The 17378-nt window shown below is 51.2% G+C and overlaps 1 protein-coding gene across 14 annotated transcripts in view; it reads left to right on the top strand.

The window, feature by feature from the left end:
- Positions 1-17378, top strand: part of LOC132385484 (methyl-CpG-binding domain protein 1-like) — a 237946-nt gene that overhangs the window by 217886 nt on the left and 2682 nt on the right. For 13 of the 14 annotated variants that reach the window (XM_059957579.1, XM_059957588.1, XM_059957582.1 and 10 more), the window contains 3 exons: positions 9060-9158; positions 11034-11144; positions 14325-14405. In XM_059957579.1, coding sequence (XP_059813562.1) covers positions 9060-9158; positions 11034-11144; positions 14325-14405 — 291 coding nt within the window. The remainder of the gene's footprint in view (positions 1-9059; positions 9159-11033; positions 11145-14324; positions 14406-17378) is intronic. The other variant, XM_059957578.1, reaches the window with a different exon arrangement.

Below are 17378 nucleotides of genomic sequence, written 5' to 3' on the forward strand. Positions count from 1 at the left end.
TTCTCTTGTCAGTAGGAACAGTTCCGCTGGGCCTAGCAGCTAAGCCACACATGAAAGCCAAGAGTTGGACTTGGTTGTCAGAGGCTGCTGGTAACACACGCCATTTAGAGCACTTTATAGATAGTGGGACCTTATCTCCACTACCACCCCGGCTATGACAACCTTCGGAACCAGCTAATTGAGTGACATAGGAATAACATTTTAACTAGGACTACAATTACAACCACCTATCCTCTCATCTGGTGTTAGCTATCACCTGCCAGTTTGTACTCCTACACTACATGTGCCTTCTTATTCTGGCTTCTTCACCCTTCCTTTCTGGTCCTGACAAAGGATCGCGGCCCAAAGCGGCAACTTTTTACTCCTTCCCACAGATGCTGCCTGACCGGCTGAGGTCTTCCAGCACTTTGTGTGTAAACTCTGCGTTCTGCTGTAGTTCCCCGTTGTACCACCTCGCTGCGTTGTTGCGGTGAGGTGATCTGTATGGATGGTGTGCAAGCCAGCTTTTCACTGTGTTTCAGTACGTGGCAATAATAAACCATTTACCGATTTACATTATAAGACGAGGACAGTTAACATCAACTTAAATTAACATAAATTTAAAAATTTACATTGCAAAATAAACCAAGTATAATATCGACACGTGCAAATGAGGAGAAAGAAATTTGGTTTATTACTGCGCTACGTACCGAGTTGCAATGAAAAGCACTGTTTTGCATGCCACTGTTACAGGGAGCAGGCTCGCGGGTTTAGCGAGTCAGGAGATGCTGATTACAAATAAGCACATCAACCATTTACTGCAGCTATATTTCATTAGAAGTTTGTGGAGATTTAATCGCTGTGTCACCTAAAACACTCGAACTTTTCTGTAGATGCACCTTGGAGAGCATTCTGACAGGCTGCATCACCGTCGGGTATGGTGGTGGGGCGGGGGTGACTACTGCACAGGATCAAAATAAGCTGTAGGGAGTTATAAACTCAGTCAGCTCCATCACGGGCACTCGCCTCCATGTTATCCAAGAAATCTTCAAGGAGCGATGACTCCAAAAGGTGGCATTCATCAGTAAGGGCCCCCACCACCCAGGACGTGCCATCTTCCCATTGCTACTGTCAGGAAGGAGGTACAGGAGCCTGAAGACACATATTCAATGATTCAGAAACAGTTTCTTCCCCTCTGCTATTTGACTTCTGAATGGACATTGAACCCATGAACACTACTTCAGGATTTGCTTATTTCTGTTTTTGTGTATATATACATACACACACTCTTACTGTAATTCAGTTTTTTTTTCTACACTATCATGTATTGCAATGAACTGCTGCCACAAAGTTAACAAATTTCACGACATATTGCAATGATATTAAACCTGATTCTGATTTACAAACACTAAAACATTTGATCAAACATCTAAGCCACCCTAGGTTACACACGTTATGAGCGAAACATTCAGTAACACTGCAAACTCAACGGGTACCTCATTAGGTCTCCCCAAGTTACACAACTACAAAACTAAGCATTCAAGGAATAGATACTTAGCTGTAGGGCCCTCCTGTATCTGCAGCACACTTTCCCAATGGTTCTTCAGCACTGGTCGCGACCTTAGCGTGAAGATGAGTGGCCAGAGACAGGGGCACCTAGAACCGGACACTGGTGTCATGTCACACAAGGCAACCAATGGGAGAGAGCTGCTGCACCCTTCAAATGGGTCAATCAATAACCGGCATGGTAGACGTGGCTTTCGACCGACAAGTGAACAAAGCCTTTCCTTCACATTGCAGCCACCCATTCAGATCATTTCATCTCAACCATGCATTGAGGTAGCACAAGGGAAAGGAACCGCAGGATGCAGAATAAAGTGTTACGGTCCGAGAGGAAGACCAGTGTGGGCAGTCAGTAAGGTGCAAGGCCTGTGACAGGTAGATTGTGAGGTCAGGAGACCATCCTATCAGTCAAGAGTCTGATGACAGTGGGTTAGAAGCTGTCGTAGAAAATTACAGCACAGTAACAGGCCCTTCGACCCATCTAGTCCGTGCTGAACTGAACTGAATTTAAACTGCTTGCTCCCATTGTTCTGCACTGGACTGTAGCCCCCCTCATACCCCGCTATCCACGTACCTATCCAACATTGAAATTGAGCTTGCATGCACCTCTTGCGCTATCAGCTCGTTTTACACTCTTGTGACCCTCTAACTGAAGAAGTTTCCCCTTAAACTTTTCACTTTTTACCCTTTACCTGTGACCTCTGGCTGTAGCTTCACCAAACCTCAGTGGGGAAAAGCCTGCTTGCATTAACCCCATGGAGCAGGGGCATTGATGGGTTTTCTTTGCTGTGACGTCTTCGTGGTTGGTCCAGGACAGGCCTTTGGTGACGTTCACTCCTAGGAACTTGTATCTCAGCACCATTGATTGAGACAGGAGCGTGTGAATCATGCCCCCCTCCCCCAAAGTCACTGACCAGCTCTTTTGTTGACACTGAGGGAAAGTTTGTCATCATGACACCTCGTCACTAGGCTCTTCTGCCTCCTGTACTGACTCGTCTTTAGCTGAGATACGGCCTTCTGCAGTGGTGTCATCTGCGAACTTGCTGATGGAGAGAGCGGAAACTGGCTATGAGTGTACAAGGGAGTAAGGAGAACAGATTCAAGGACAGATTCTTCCCTTCTGTAATAAATCTGATGAAGCTCCCCTTATACGATAAGATGGACTCTTGCCCTCACAACCTACCTCGTTATGACCTTGCACACCTCCTGTGGAACTTGTTAACCATTACAGTTTTACCCTGTTCTACGTCACTATATGACTCTTCCCCCCCCCCCCCCCCCCCCCAGTGATTCTACAACTAGAGGTCATGGGTTGAGGGTGAAAGTAAAATGTTTGAGGGGAACCTGGGGGGAAACTTCTTCACTCGGGCTGGAACAAGCTGCCGGCACAAGTGGTGGATGTGGGTTGGATTGCACTTTAGAGAAGTTTGGACGGGTACATGGATAGGACGGTTTTGGAGGTCTATGGTATGGGCGCAGGTCGATGGGACTTGGCAAGAGTCCCTTTAGAACAGAGATGATATAGAGAAGTCATAGAGAAGTACAGCACAGAAACAGGCCCTTCAGCCCATCCAGTCCATGCCAAAACCTTTTAAACTGCCCACTCCCATTGACCCGTACCTAGACCATCGCCATACATACCCCTACCATTCATGTGCCTGTCCAAGCTTCTCTTAAGCGTTAAAATCGAGCTCGCGTGCACCACTTGTGCTGGCAGCTTGTTCCACACTCTCATGGCCCTCTGAGTGAAGAAGCTCCCCACCCCCATGTTCCTCTTAAACTTTTCACCTTTCACCCTTAACCAATGACCTCTGGCTTGTAGGTTCACCAAACCTCAGTGGAAAAAGCCTGCTTGCATTTAACCTGTCCATGCCCCTCATAATTTTGTGTACCTCTATTAAACCTCCCCTCAAATCTCCTACATTCTAAAGAATACGATCTTAACCTTCTCAATCTTTCCTTATACCTCAGGTCCTCCAGACATGGCACCATCATGTAAATTTTCTCTGTACTCTTTCAATCTTTCCTGTAGGTAGGTGACCAAACCTGCACACTGCAGTCCGCATTAAGCCTCACCAACAGCTTGTCCAACTTCAACAGTTATATATGATGAGGAATTTCTTTAGGCAGAGAGTGGAATTCATTGCTCTGAATGCCATGTCATTGGGAATATTCAAAGTGGAGATTGATAGCTTCTTGATTAGTAAGGGTGTCAAAGGTTACGGGGAGAAGGCAGAAGTTGAGAGGGATAATAAGTACACCTTGATGGAATGGCGGAGCAGACTCAATGAGCTGAGTGGCCTAATCTGTTCCTGTGTTTTATGGCAGAAGATTAGGTCAGCATGTACTAGATGGGCTGAAAAGTGAGAAAGGCTTTGCTGAGATGCTCTGTGACTTTGTATTCAGTATGCAAGACAGATTTTCCACTGTATCTGTACATGAATCAGATTTATTATCACTGGCACGTACTGTGAATATAGTTTTGTGGCAACAGTACGGTGCAAGGCATAAAAATCACAATAAAAAAACAATAAGTAAGTAGAGCAAAAGAGGAATAGTGAGGTAGTATTCATCAATCAGGGTGGCGGGTTGGAGATACAGTACGTCTCTACCAAAGGAGGTGTAAGGTGCTCCTTCCCTCCGCTCGCCTGCAGGTCAGCCTTGGGCAAGATGTAGCACCTGCTTAGTCCCCAGTCAGGGTCACGTGAAGCCGTGGGAGCAGGTGGTGGACGGTTGTATGAGCAGCCGGTGCAGATCACAAGTCCTGACACTGAAGCCAGGCAGACAATCACTGAAGAGTATCGATAACAGCTGGGGGGTGTGGGTCACCCGTCTTGTAAAGACACTGCCCAGAAGTAGGCAATGGCAAACCACTTCTGTAGAAAAATTTGCCCACAACAGTCACAGTCATGGAAGGACCACGTCAAACGACATGGCACACAACGAACGAAGGAGCGATTCTTAGGTGCTGTACATGGCTGTTCTGAATCTGATGGTGGAGGTGAAGAAGCTGTTCTTAAATCATTGAGTGTGTATCTTCAGGCTCCTGTACCTCCTCCCTAATGGGAGTAATGAGAAGAGGGTATGTCCTGGATAGTGAGGGTCCTGAGAGATGGCTGATGCATTCTTGAGGTATGGTCATTTGAAGATGTGCTCAATGGTGGGGAGGGTTAGATCAGAAGACCTTGGAGCACATTTGGACCACTTGCCGTCAAGTCCACCATTCCATCGTGGCTGAGTTATTATCCCTCTCAACCCCATTCTCCTGCCTTTGATGCCCTGACTAATCAAGAGCCTATCAAACTCTGTTTTAAATACACCCAATAACTTAGCCTCCACAGCCACCTGCGGCAGCGAGTTCCACAAATTCACTACCCCCAGCTAAAGAAATTCCTCCTCATCTCCATTCTAAATGGACGTCCCTTTATTTGGAGGCTGTGCCGGCTGGTCCGAGAGTTGTGCTCGTGATGGAGCTGGACGAGCCTACAACCCTCTGCAGATTTTCCAATCCCGTGCAGCCAGTCAGAATGCTCTCCACCGTACATCTGTAGAAATTTGCAGGAGGGAGTCTTTGGTGACTTACCGATCACCCCCCCCTCTCCAAACTCCAAATGAAATATACATCGTCGCTGCTGTGCCTTGTTCAGGATCACGTCAATATGTTGGGTGCAGGATAGATCCCCTGAGATGTTGACGTCCAGGAACTTGAAACTTCCCACCCCTTCCGCTGAAGACCCCTCGGTGAGGACTGGTGTGTGTTCTCCTGACTCAGCAGTCAGTTCCTCGATCTCACTGACGTTGGTGATGTGACAGCACTCAACCTCTTTCCTTTGGCCTCCCTGTACAAGGTCAGGGCATTGCACGCAGGAGTTGGGACATTGTATTGCAACTAAATGGGTGGGATTTGGAGTATGAACTGAAGTTCTGGCCGCCCTGATGTAGAAGCTACATCATTAAGCTGGAGCACGCAAAGGAGATGTACGAGGATGTTGCAGGGATTCGAGAGACAGGTTGGACAGGCTCAGACTTTATTCCTTGCAGTGTAGGAGACTGAGGGGGTGACTTGACAACTTGGCCTAAAGTTAAGTTGTGTCGGTGGTGAGGAAGGCAAATACAGTGTTAGCATCTGCTTCAAAAGGACTAGAATATAAAAGCAAGGGTGTAACGCTGAGGCTTTATGGCATTGGTGAGGCCTCGCTTGGAGTATCCAGAGGTATTTTGGGCCCCTTATCTAAGAAAGGATGTGTTTGCATTGGAGAGGGTTCAGGAGAGGTTCACGAGAATAATTCTATGAATGAAAGGGTTACCAAATGAGGCCTGATTGATGGCTCCGGGCCTGAACTCACTGGAATTCAGAAGAATGAGGGGGGAGGTCCCTCATTAAAACCTATCAAATGTTGAAAGGTCTCAAAAAGAGTGGATGTGGAGAGGATGTTTCCTATAGTGGGGGAGTCCAGGATCAGAGGACACAGATAGAGTGGATGTGGAGAGGATGTTTCCTATAGTGGGGGAGTCCAGGATCAGAGGACACAGATAGAGTGGATGTGGAGAGGATGTTTCCTATGGTGGGGGTGTCTAGGAACAGAGGACACAGATAGAGTGGATGTGGAGAGGATGTCTGCTATGGTGGTGAGTCTAAGACCAGAGGACCCAGATAGAGTGGATGTGGAGAGGATGTCTGCTATGGTGGTGAGTCTAAGACCAGAGGACACAGATATTGTGGATGTGGAGAGGATGTTTCCTATGGTGGGGGAGTCTAGGACCAGAGGACACAGATAGAGTGGATGTGGAGAGGATGTTTCCTATGGTGGTGAGTCTTAAGACCAGAGGACACTGCCTCAGATTAGAGGAGAGTCCTTTTAGAACGGAGTTGAGGAGGAATTTTTTTAGCCAGGGAGAGGTGACTCTGGAATTTGTTGCTACACATGCTGTGGGGTCCAAGTCATTGGGTATATGTAAGGCAGAGGTTGATAGATTCTTGATTAGTCAGGGCATGAAGGGATACGGGGGGAAGGCAAGAGATTGGGGCTGAGAGGGAAATGGATCAGCTGTGATAAAGTGGGCCGAATGGTCTAATTCTGCTCCTATATATTATGGTCTTGTAGTGGTGTACACAACCATGAGAGGCACAGATAGGGTGAATGTGCAGTCTTTTCCCCAGGGTTAGGGAGAGAAGGGAGAGATTTAATAGGAAACTGAGGGGCACTGTTTTCACCCAGAGTGTGGTCCATATCCAGTATGAGCTGCCAGAGGAAGTTGCTGAGACAGGTACATGAACAAGATTTTAAAAAGACATTTAAATAGATGCATGGATATGGCCCATACACAGGCAAGTGGGGCAAATTTAGATGGAAATGTTGGTCAGTATGGACAAGTGGGGCCTAAGGGCCTGTCTCCATAGTTCTGTCTGTACTTGTTTTTCTGAACTCCCCCTCACCCCTAAGGATCACTACCAGGGCACTGTGAGGTTGCTAGTGTTGTCAACCACTAGAGGGGCTTCTCAGCTGCTGTGCATCCTGGGTTGTGACACCACCATTGCCCATTGCCATCTTACGTAGGCCTGACCTAGAGTCCTGGAACACTGGAGCACAGAAATAAAATACTCCGCCCATCTAGTCCATGCCGAACTGTTAACCTACCTCGTCCAATCGACCTGCACCCGGACCACAGCCCTTCCCACCCCTCCCATCCATGTACCTATCCAACCTTCCCTTAAATGTTGAAATCGAACCCGCTTCCACCACTTCTGCTGGCAGCTCATTCCACACTCTCAGCACCCTCTGAGTGAAGAAGGTCTCCCTCATGTTCCCCTTTCACCCTTAAGCCATGACCTCCAGTTGTAGTCCCACCCAACCTCAGAGGGAAAGCCCGCTTGCACTTACCCTATCTGTACCCCTCATAATTTTGATAACCTCTATCAAATCTCCTCTCATTCCCCACGCTCCAAGCGATAAAGTCTGAATCTGTTCATCCTCTCCCTATAACTCAGGTCCTCAAGTCCTGGCAACATCCTTGTTAAAGTTATCCACACTCTTTCAATCTTACTGACATCTTTCCTGAAGGTTGGTGATTAGAACTACACACAAAACTCCAAATTAGACCTCACCAACGTCTTGTAAAACTTCAACATAACGTCCCATGTCACTTCAGATCCGAGGCAGCATCCTTCCTATCACTAATTCCCCACTCCTTTGGATGGCCACAGTTCTCTTCTCTGTGCCTAGGGGAGTGTGGGGGCGGGCTCAGAGAGCTGCTGCTGTGGGGATGGGATAGTGAAGGAGGCCACTCGCTCCATCTCATCCATGGCCCTGCATTTTGGACTGAGGCACAGTGAAGAGCTTTTGTTTGTGTGCGTTTGCACACAGATTATGCTGTACATAAATATTTTAAAAGGGGAAGCAGGACACAGCACAGTAAACTAGTTCATTATTGTCACACGGTCCAGTGAAAAACCTGGCTTTGCATGCTGTCCATATGGAACACGTCACTGGGGTAGAATGCAGAAAAACAGAGAAGGTGCAGTGCAGACAGACAGTGAGGTAGACTGCGAGGTCAGGAGCCTGTCTTATCAGTCTAGGGATCTGTTCAGCAGGGTAGGAGCTGCCCTTCAGCCTGGTGGTACGATCTTGCAGGCTCTTCTGCCTTCTGCCCAATGCAGTGGCTGAGAAAGTGCAATGCATGGAAACAAGTAAGATGCAAGGACCGTGACCAAGAGACACAGGAGGAGAATTAGGCCATTCAGCCCATCCAGTCTGCTCACCATTCCAGCATGGCTGATTTATTGTCCGTTTCAATCCTATTCTCCTTCCTTTTCCCCATAACTTTTGACACCCCGACTAATCAAGAACCGATCTCTCTCTGCTTTAAGTATACCCAATGACCTAGCCTCCACAGCCATCTGTGGCAGTGAATACCACAGATTCACTTCACGCTGGTTAAATTTTTCTTCATCTCTGTTCTAAAGGGACATCCTTGCACTTTGAGACTGTGCCTTCCGATCCAAGACTCCCCTCTCTATCTAGGCCTTTCAGTATTCAATAGGTTTCAATGAGAAACACTCCTCGCCGTTCTTCTAACCTCCAGTGAGGTAGATTGGGAGATCAAGAGTCCGTCTTTAGAGTATGAGAAATCGGAAATCAGTACAGGGTTCTGATAAGTGCGGGATAGAGGCTGTCTTTGAGCTTGGTAGTACTCAGACTTGTGTGGTTGTCTGGGAGAAGGGAGCAGAGCAAGTAACCAGTGGGGATGGGCTCCTCAGTAGTCCTGAGGCAGTAGAGTGGATGGAGACTGGTTAGTGTGGTGGACTGGACTGGTTCCCCTGCCATAGTGCATGCTGGGTAAAGAGGCTGCCATTGCTGTCAGTTGCCAATCCGGACATACCCTCCTGATTAATTATTTTCTGTCAACCGTCAGTCCAACTCCCCATTCCTTCCCCACCCCACCCCCCCCCCACGCATCACGAGGAGGTCCGTGACAGAGGGTGTGGATATTCAGTGAGGTCTTCCTTTTCACACTAGGAACGTGATGTGAACGGGTGTTCCAGCCAGGGTTCACCTCCCATCACCAAGGAGGAACGCACAAACCCCAGCAGCTACAGGCAGCCCATCTCGCCCAAGGTAACGTAATTGAGCACCGGCATCCCAGATGACTTTGTGAAGCAAAGTGGACAGAACTATTGGTCAAGAGCAGATTTTCAGTCCACTGATCTCCCTGGCGCTACACGTACAGTCTCTGGACTTCCTCATTACCCCTCCCATAGTGCAACCCTCCTCGCTGCCCCTCTCGCAGTACGGTGGTTCCTCCTCTCACCTCTCCCATAGCGCAGCACTCCCTCTGTATCGTCCTGGAACCCTGCTCCCTCACCGTCCCTTCCACTGCATGGTGCTGTCTCTGTCTCCCTCACTGCCCCTCACACAGGCAGTGCATCCTCCCTATTTCCCCTCCCACAGTGGGGAGCTCCCTCCTCACCAATTGTCCCACAGCAGGGAGCGCCCTCCACCCCGCTAATCCCGCAGCGTGGAGCTCCGTCCTTACCAGCCCTTCTACAGTGCAGTTCCCTCCTCACCACCCCTCCTGCAGTCCGGCACTTCCTCCTCACCGCCCCTCCTGCAGTCCGGCACTTCCTCCTCACCGCCCCTCCTGCAGTCCGGCACTCCCTCCTCACCATCCCTCCCGCAGTCCGGCACTCCCTCCTCGCCACCCCTCCCGCAGTCCGGCACTTCCTCCTCACCGCCCCTCCTGCAGTCCGGCACTTCCTCCTCACCGCCCCTCCCGCAGTCCGGCACTCCCTCCTCACCATCCCTCCCGCAGTCCGGCACTCCCTCCTCACCATCCCTCCCGCAGTCCGGCACTTCCTCCTCACCGCCCCTCCTGCAGTCCGGCACTCCCCCCTCACCATCCCTCCCGCAGTCCGGCACTCCCTCCTCACCATCCCTCCCGCAGTCCGGCACTCCCTCCTCACCATCCCTCCCGCAGTCCAGCACTCCCTCCTCACCATCCCTCCCACAGAGCGGCACTCCCTCCCGCAGTCCGGCACTCCCTCCTCACCATCCCTCCCACAGAGCGGCACTCCCTCCCGCAGTCCGGCACTCCCTCCTCACCATCCCTCCCACAGAGCGGCACTCCCTCCCGCAGTCCGGCACTCCCTCCTCACCATCCCTCACGCAGTCCGGCACTCCCTCCTCACCATCCCTCCCGCAGTCCGGCACTCCCTCCTCACCATCCCTCCCGCAGTCCGGCACTCCCTCCTCACCGCCCCTCCCGCAGTCCAGCACTCCCTCCTCACCACCCCTCCCGCAGTCCGGCACTCCCTCCTCACCGCCCCTCCCGCAGTCCGGCACTCCCTCCTCACCATCCCTCCCGCAGTCCGGCACTCCCTCCTCACCATCCCTCCCGCAGTCTGGCACTCCCTCCTCACCATCCCTCCCGCAGTCCGGCACTCCCTCCTCACCATCCCTCCCGCAGTCCGGCACTCCCTCCTCACCATCCCTCCCGCAGTCCAGCACTCCCTCCTCACCATCCCTCCCACAGAGCGGCACTCCCTCCCGCAGTCCGGCACTCCCTCCTCACCATCCCTCCCACAGAGCGGCACTCCCTCCCGCAGTCCGGCACTCCCTCCTCACCATCCCTCCCAGAGAGCGGCACTCCCTCCCGCAGTCCGGCACTCCCTCCTCACCATCCCTCACGCAGTCCGGCACTCCCTCCTCACCATCCCTCCCGCAGTCCGGCACTCCCTCCTCACCATCCCTCCCGCAGTCCGGCACTCCCTCCTCACCATCCCTCCCGCAGTCCGGCACTTCCTCCTCACCGCCCCTCCCGCAGTCCAGCACTCCCTCCTCACTCTCCCTCCCACAGTCCGGCACTCCCTCCTCACTCTCCCTCCCGCAGTCCGGCACTCCCTCCTTGCCGCCCTTTCCATGTGGTCTTTGGGGACTGGACCTCCGGACCTCTGCCCATTCCCCTGATTGATCCATCTCGTTTTATCCTCCCAGCGGCCGGCAGAGACAGAGGCCCGTACACCCGGAATTCCCAGCAATTCTCGGATTGTCAGGCGGGAGAGTCCGGAGCAGAACCCGGGATATGGACAGTCACCTCCAGCAGCGGTAAGACCAATGTCTCCAGTTAATTCTCCTTCCCGCATCCTTTCTCCACATCCCCCTCCCCCCGTGAGGCTGTTGGTCAGAGGGCAGTCCCCAAAGCCTGGAACCCGGCAGCTCAAACGTAACGGGCTGGAGCTGCCTCAACTACAGCAACACTGACGTAGCACCTCAGCCGGAAAACGAAAGCCCCAAGTAACAGTGCCGGGCCACGTGAGTTCGTGTGGGGACAGCAGCATGGAGAAATCGGGGATAGAGGGGCTGGATATGAGAAGCAGGGATGGAGAAGGGGAGGAATGTAGGGGGTGGGAGGGAGGGGGTTGCTGGGACAGAAGGGATGTAGGGGAGGAAGAGGGTCATGGAGATGGGGGAACGAGGATGTAGTGGATAGAAGGGGCAGACTACGCACACACGCGCGTGGGCAGAGGTTGGAATCGAACCGGAGTCTCCAGAGCCCCAAGGCAGCGGCTCTACCCGCTGTGTCATCTGTAGGTAGTCGGGGATCTCCATGGTTGGCGGGGAACTCCTAACGGTTTTAGATTGATTTTTCTATCGCCACTCTTTGCGAACCAGGCTGACTGGATGTAACCATCTAGTTACACTAGCATTAGAGGCCACGGTGGCTTCATCTCCCGCCAAAGCTTGCCATTGGATCACGGGTGACTGGTTCCAACGGGAGATGGACACAGCTCCTTTGGACCACCAAACGGGGAGCCTCTGCCTTCTCTCAGTACATGAGGTCGACGTTCCCACTGCACTTCAAACGCTTCTCCACGTCGAGTGGCTAAGGGGCCAGAGATTCCTGGGTGTCGGTGGAGGACTGTTGCATTTCTTCAAGGAGGCTTGGAGCTCATCCTTTCCCTCCCTCCAACCGGAAATCTGGGATGGAGTCTGACGATGGAGCCGGAACTTCAGCGCTGTGGATTTGGGCCCGTGGCAAGGCACCGGTCGAGTATGCATGGAGGGCATTGTTGGCGAGATTACCCAATGCTTCGAGGTTGGGGTTCTGCTTTTGTGGGAACCAGATTTCCCCATTAAGCCCCTCCCCACCTTATTTTCAACACCAGTTAGTTCCACTGCCACGCTAATCCCTGATATCCCCACATTAATCTCCAAGCAGTCTGTTAAAGGAACTCGACAGACTGAGCAGCATCTGTGGGCGGTGGAAGGAATTGTGGATATTTCATGTTGAAGACCTGCAGAAGGGGTGAGGCATCTCTGGAGCTTACAACCCAATGAGGAGTTACTTATTTATTCATTTGGATACAATGCAGAATTGGCCTTGCCACCCAGCAACCCACCAAGTTAACCCTAGCTAATCACAGGGCAATTTACAATTAATCTCCAAACTGGTATATGTTCAGAGCGTGGGAGGAGACTGGAGCACCTGGAGGAAACCCACGCATTCCGTGGAGAGGACGTACAGACTCCTTCCCAAGGACGGCCGGGGTTGAGCACCAGTCTCTAGGGCCCGGAGCTGTTAAGGTGTCACTTTAACCGCTAGGCTACCTTGGTGCTCTCCCCAATTTGTTCTTGATTAGCCAGGGCATCAAAGGGTACGGGGTGAAAGCAGGGGAGTGGGGATGACTGGAAGAATTGGATCAGCCCCTGATCGAATGACAGAGCAGACTCGATGGGCCGAATGGCCTACTTCTGCCACCTTCACCATCCCCTCCTTTCATTGACTGCCCCCCACCTGCAAATCGATCACCCCTCTCATTCTCTCACACTTGCCCTACCCGGCTCCTTGTCTGTCTCCCTCGCCCCTCACTCATTACACACATCCACTCCCAGTCCCTCACAGCCTTCTTCGTTGTGATCTTGCACCGTATCGCCAACTTGCACTGGATTTTCTCTGTAACTGTGGCACTCTAGCCTGCATTCTGTTATTGTTTTACCTTGCTCTACCTCAATGCTCCGTGTAATAATCTGATTGGTATGAACAGTGTGCAAGGCAAACTGTTCACTGTACATGTCAATAATTAACCAACACCAGTATACCTACACTTGGTTGAAGAAATTTGGCAAGTCCCCTTTGACCCTGACTAACTTTTAATTGACGCATCCTATCCAGATGCGTCACGGCTCGGCACGACAACTGCTCTGCCTGTGACCGCGAGAAACCGCAGAGAGCTGTGGTCACAGCTCAGCACATCACGGAAACCAGCCTCCCCTCCGCGGACTCTGCCTACAGTTCCCGGGGCCTCGGTAAAAGCAGCCAGGATAATCAAAGATCCCAACCACCTCTGCTTCCCTTTCCCGTCGGGCAGAAGCCTGACAGCAGGTCCCACCAGGCTCAAGGACAGTGTCTACCCCGCTGTTAGAAGACTATTAAACTATTTCACTTAGTAACACCTCGAGGTGATGAAATGCTCTGTGTGGAAGGCATGCAGAGCAGAGATTTCACCAGAGATTGGCATACTGCAGCAAAATACAAAGGAGCAGAATGAGGCCCTTCAAATCCACTTCACCATTCAATCATAGGCGATTACCCCTCTCAACCCCATTCTCCTGCCTTCTCCCCATTATGCCCTGACTAATCAAGAACCTATCAACCTCCGCTTTAAATATACCCAATGACTTGGCATCCACAGCCATCTGTAACAATGAATTCCACAGATTCACCGCCCTGTACCAAAATGAATTCCTCCCCATCTCTTCTAGGAACAGACGTCCTTCTATTCTGAGGCTGTGCCCTCAGGTCCTAGACTCTCCCACTATGGAAAACATCCTCTCTGCATTCACTCCATCTTGACCTTTCAATGTTCAGTAGATTTCAACGAAATCCATCCCTCATTCTTCTAAATTCCTGTGAATACAGGCCCAGAGCCATAAACACTTCCCATGCATTGACCCTTTAATTCCTGGGATCATTCTTGTGGAACTCGTCTGGACCCTCTCCAACACCAGCACACCCTTTCTTAGAAAACGGTTCCAAATCTACACACGATATTCCAAGCACAGTTTGGCCAGTGCTTTATAAAGCCTCAGCATTTATATCATCCTTGTTTTTATATTCCAGTCATTACAACGATGAACCAATTTCCTCAGGAGGCAGTTATGAGCCCCCACTGGCAATGGGGCAGTGGGGAGGGGGTGGCAGGGCAACACAGAGGATGGTGGGGAGAGGCAGAGGCTGCTTCCAATGTGTCACGTTGTCATTTTTCTCACCCTCCAACACCCAAGGTTGCAGCAGGTCAGTCAGTGACACAGCAGAGCCCAGAGGAGAGTAGCGGTGGTCCCGACGACAGCTCCGGTTTGCCAGTGGTGAGTCCGGCTGGGTCGGGCTTCTCCGCACCCAGCACCTGTGCCACACCTCGGCGTGCCAGTGTCCTGGGGGAGGGCACGGGGGCAGCTGGTTTGACCCTGTCCCGGAGGTGCCCACGGAGGGAGGGACTGGGTGCAGAGAATACAGGCTCCCCAGCTCAGAAGGGTGTGGACCATTGACTGTGTCACTGTCCACCTCTCTCCATGCTTCACATTTTCTGATTTTCTGTCTCTCTCTCTCTCTCTCTCTCTCTTCCCCCCCCCCCTCTTCCAATGACATGCTTTCTCTCCCTCCCCCCTGCACCACATAGTCATGCGGACTCTCTCACAAGCTGAGTGTGCCCCCTCTTCCCTCCACACCTCCACCCTCTCTCTCTGCCCCCTCCCTCCACCTCCTTGCCCTCGCTTCCTTTCTCTCCCCTCTTTCTCTCTGCCTCTCTCTCCGTCTGTCACTTTCTCTCTCACTCTAGCTATCTTGCCACCCGTCTCTTTCTCTGTCCCTAAGCAGAATTCACAGTACTTTATGAAAGAGTCCATTACCAATATTTCAGGACAGTGTAAACAGGAGACCTAGTCGATGTGACATTATTTAGATTTTCATTGTGCCTTTGTAACTTCTTCCCAGTGAGCTACTCTTACCTGGAGTGCTAAAGGTGATGGCTGGGAATTGTAGATCAGAGTGGTTTATTGTCCTGCATGGAGTACATTTGATCGTGAGGACAGCTCGGTACCGTGGCGGTTAGGGCATCGCTTTCCAGCGCTGGTGGGTTTGATTCCCACCGCTGTTCTCCCCGTGAATGCGTTGGCTCTCTCCCATATTCCGGAGGCGTGCGGCTTAGCGTTGGTGGCTTGTGGGCAAGTAAGTTGCCGTCAGGCGTGTCAATGCTCGTGGGCTGCCCCTGGCACAATCCTCAAAGTTTTGGCCCACGATTAGGTGAAACTGGAATTGAGGTTGTCGGAGGTGGCTGGGCAGTGGGGCTTAAAGAACCAAAAAGGGTCTATTCCACACCGTATTGCTAATAAATAAAGATGTACAGTGAGTTACAGACATGTATTACTTCAACTGAACATAAAATATATAACGCTGGATTATTTTACAATAAAAATTGTGTGTGTGGGGGGGGGGGGGTGATTCTCATTGAATATTGAAAGGCCTAGAAAGAGTGGACATGGAGAGGATGTTTCCTATAGTGGAGGGGTCTAGGACCAGAGGGCACAGCCTCAAACAACAAGGACATCCCTTTAGAACAGAGATGAAGAGGAATTTCTTTAGCCGTGAAGTGTTGAATTCATTGACACGGACGATTGTGGAGGTCAAGTATATTTAATATGGAGGTTGATAGGATCTTGAGTAGTCAGGTTACGGGGAGAATGCAAGAGAATGGGGATGAGAAGGATATTACATCAGCCATGATGGAATGGCAGAGCAGACTCGATGGGCCAATTGGCCTAATTCTGCTCCTATGACTTATGGTCTTTTGGTCTTAACTTATACAGAACAAGCAAGAATTAAAATAATGTAATAGATTCTGAGATAGTGTTAGGGTTTTTCGGGTAGGTTCAAGAAGAGAACGAGGTTGGACCTTGAGATGCAAGTCTTCAGGATCCTGTACCTCCTGCTCAACAGCGATCGAGAAGAAGCTGTTGTTGGACCTTGAGATGTGGAGTTTTAGGCTCCTGTACATTCTGCATGATGGCAACATGGAGAAAAGGGATGATGAGGGTCCTTGATGATGGATCTCACCTTCCTGAGGCCTCACTTCCTTCGGATGTCCCTCAGTGGGAAAGAGGCTATCAGTGGGCTGTGAGTGTAGATCTTCAAGCTCCTGTACCTCCTACCTAATGGCACTGGAGAAGAAGCTAATGTTGGACCTTGATGTGCACGACTTCAGGCTCCTGTACCTCCTGCCTGATAGCTGCACCGAGAAGAGGGATGATGTGGATCGTTGATGATGGATCTCACCTTCCTGAGGTCTCACTTCCTTTGGGTATCCCTCAGTGGTGGGGAGATCAGTACTCTAGACAGAACTGGCTTGCGTCCCACCACTCTGAGCCTCTTGTGTTCCCCTTCTACTGATGCAGAGAGCCAGGGAGGCCAAGCGGAGGTTGGTGATTACTCAGGGCGTCAAAGGTTACGGGGAGAACTCAGGAGAATGGGGTTGAGAGGAATAATAGATCAGCCATGATAGGCTCGATAGACTGAGAAACTTAATACCGCTCATTTATGTGTCTCTGCACACATTGTTCCTCTCTCACACACACACACCCACTCTACTCTGTACACCTCATGTGCACATTCACTTTAGGATGACTGTAACAGCTTGGACGAATGTGTAGGTAGGCTGACGAATGAGTGCTACAGTTGGGTAGTGAGGAATCTGGGAAATGAACGACGAGAGCCTCTCTTTGGACTGTGCCTGACCAACAGCCTCCGATATCCCAGCGGTCTTGGACTAAGCACCTCATTGCCTGTCACTGGCCAACCATACACTGACTGATTATTTTTTTCTCTCTCTCTCCTCTCCCCACCTCTCCCTACTTCTTCCTCTCTCCACCTTTCCCCCTCCACTCATCCTCTCCCTCTCTTCCCCATTACCCCTCTCCCCACAAACCCTTTTCTCTCTTCCCCATTACCCCTCTCCCCACAAACCCTTTTCTCTCTACCCCATTACCCCTCTCCCCACAAACCCTTTTCTCTCTACCCCATTACCCTCTCCCCACAACCACTTTTTTCTCACCCCATTACTCCCTCTCTCCCCCACAACTCCTTTTCTTCTCTCCCCTCTCTCTCTTTCTGTACATTGTCCCCCTTGCTTTCCCCTTTCTCACCTCTCCTCTCGCCCCTCTTTCTATCCGATTTATCTGCCCTCCTTCCTATCTGCACGCCTCCCCACTTCTCTCCCCCTCACGCTACAACCCCTTTGCTTACCTTCTCCCCTCTCTCTTTTCACTCACTCTCTGCCACCTCCTCCT

The sequence above is a fragment of the Hypanus sabinus genome (assembly GCF_030144855.1).
Source record: "Hypanus sabinus isolate sHypSab1 chromosome 24 unlocalized genomic scaffold, sHypSab1.hap1 SUPER_24_unloc_20, whole genome shotgun sequence".
NCBI lineage: Eukaryota > Metazoa > Chordata > Chondrichthyes > Myliobatiformes > Dasyatidae > Hypanus > Hypanus sabinus.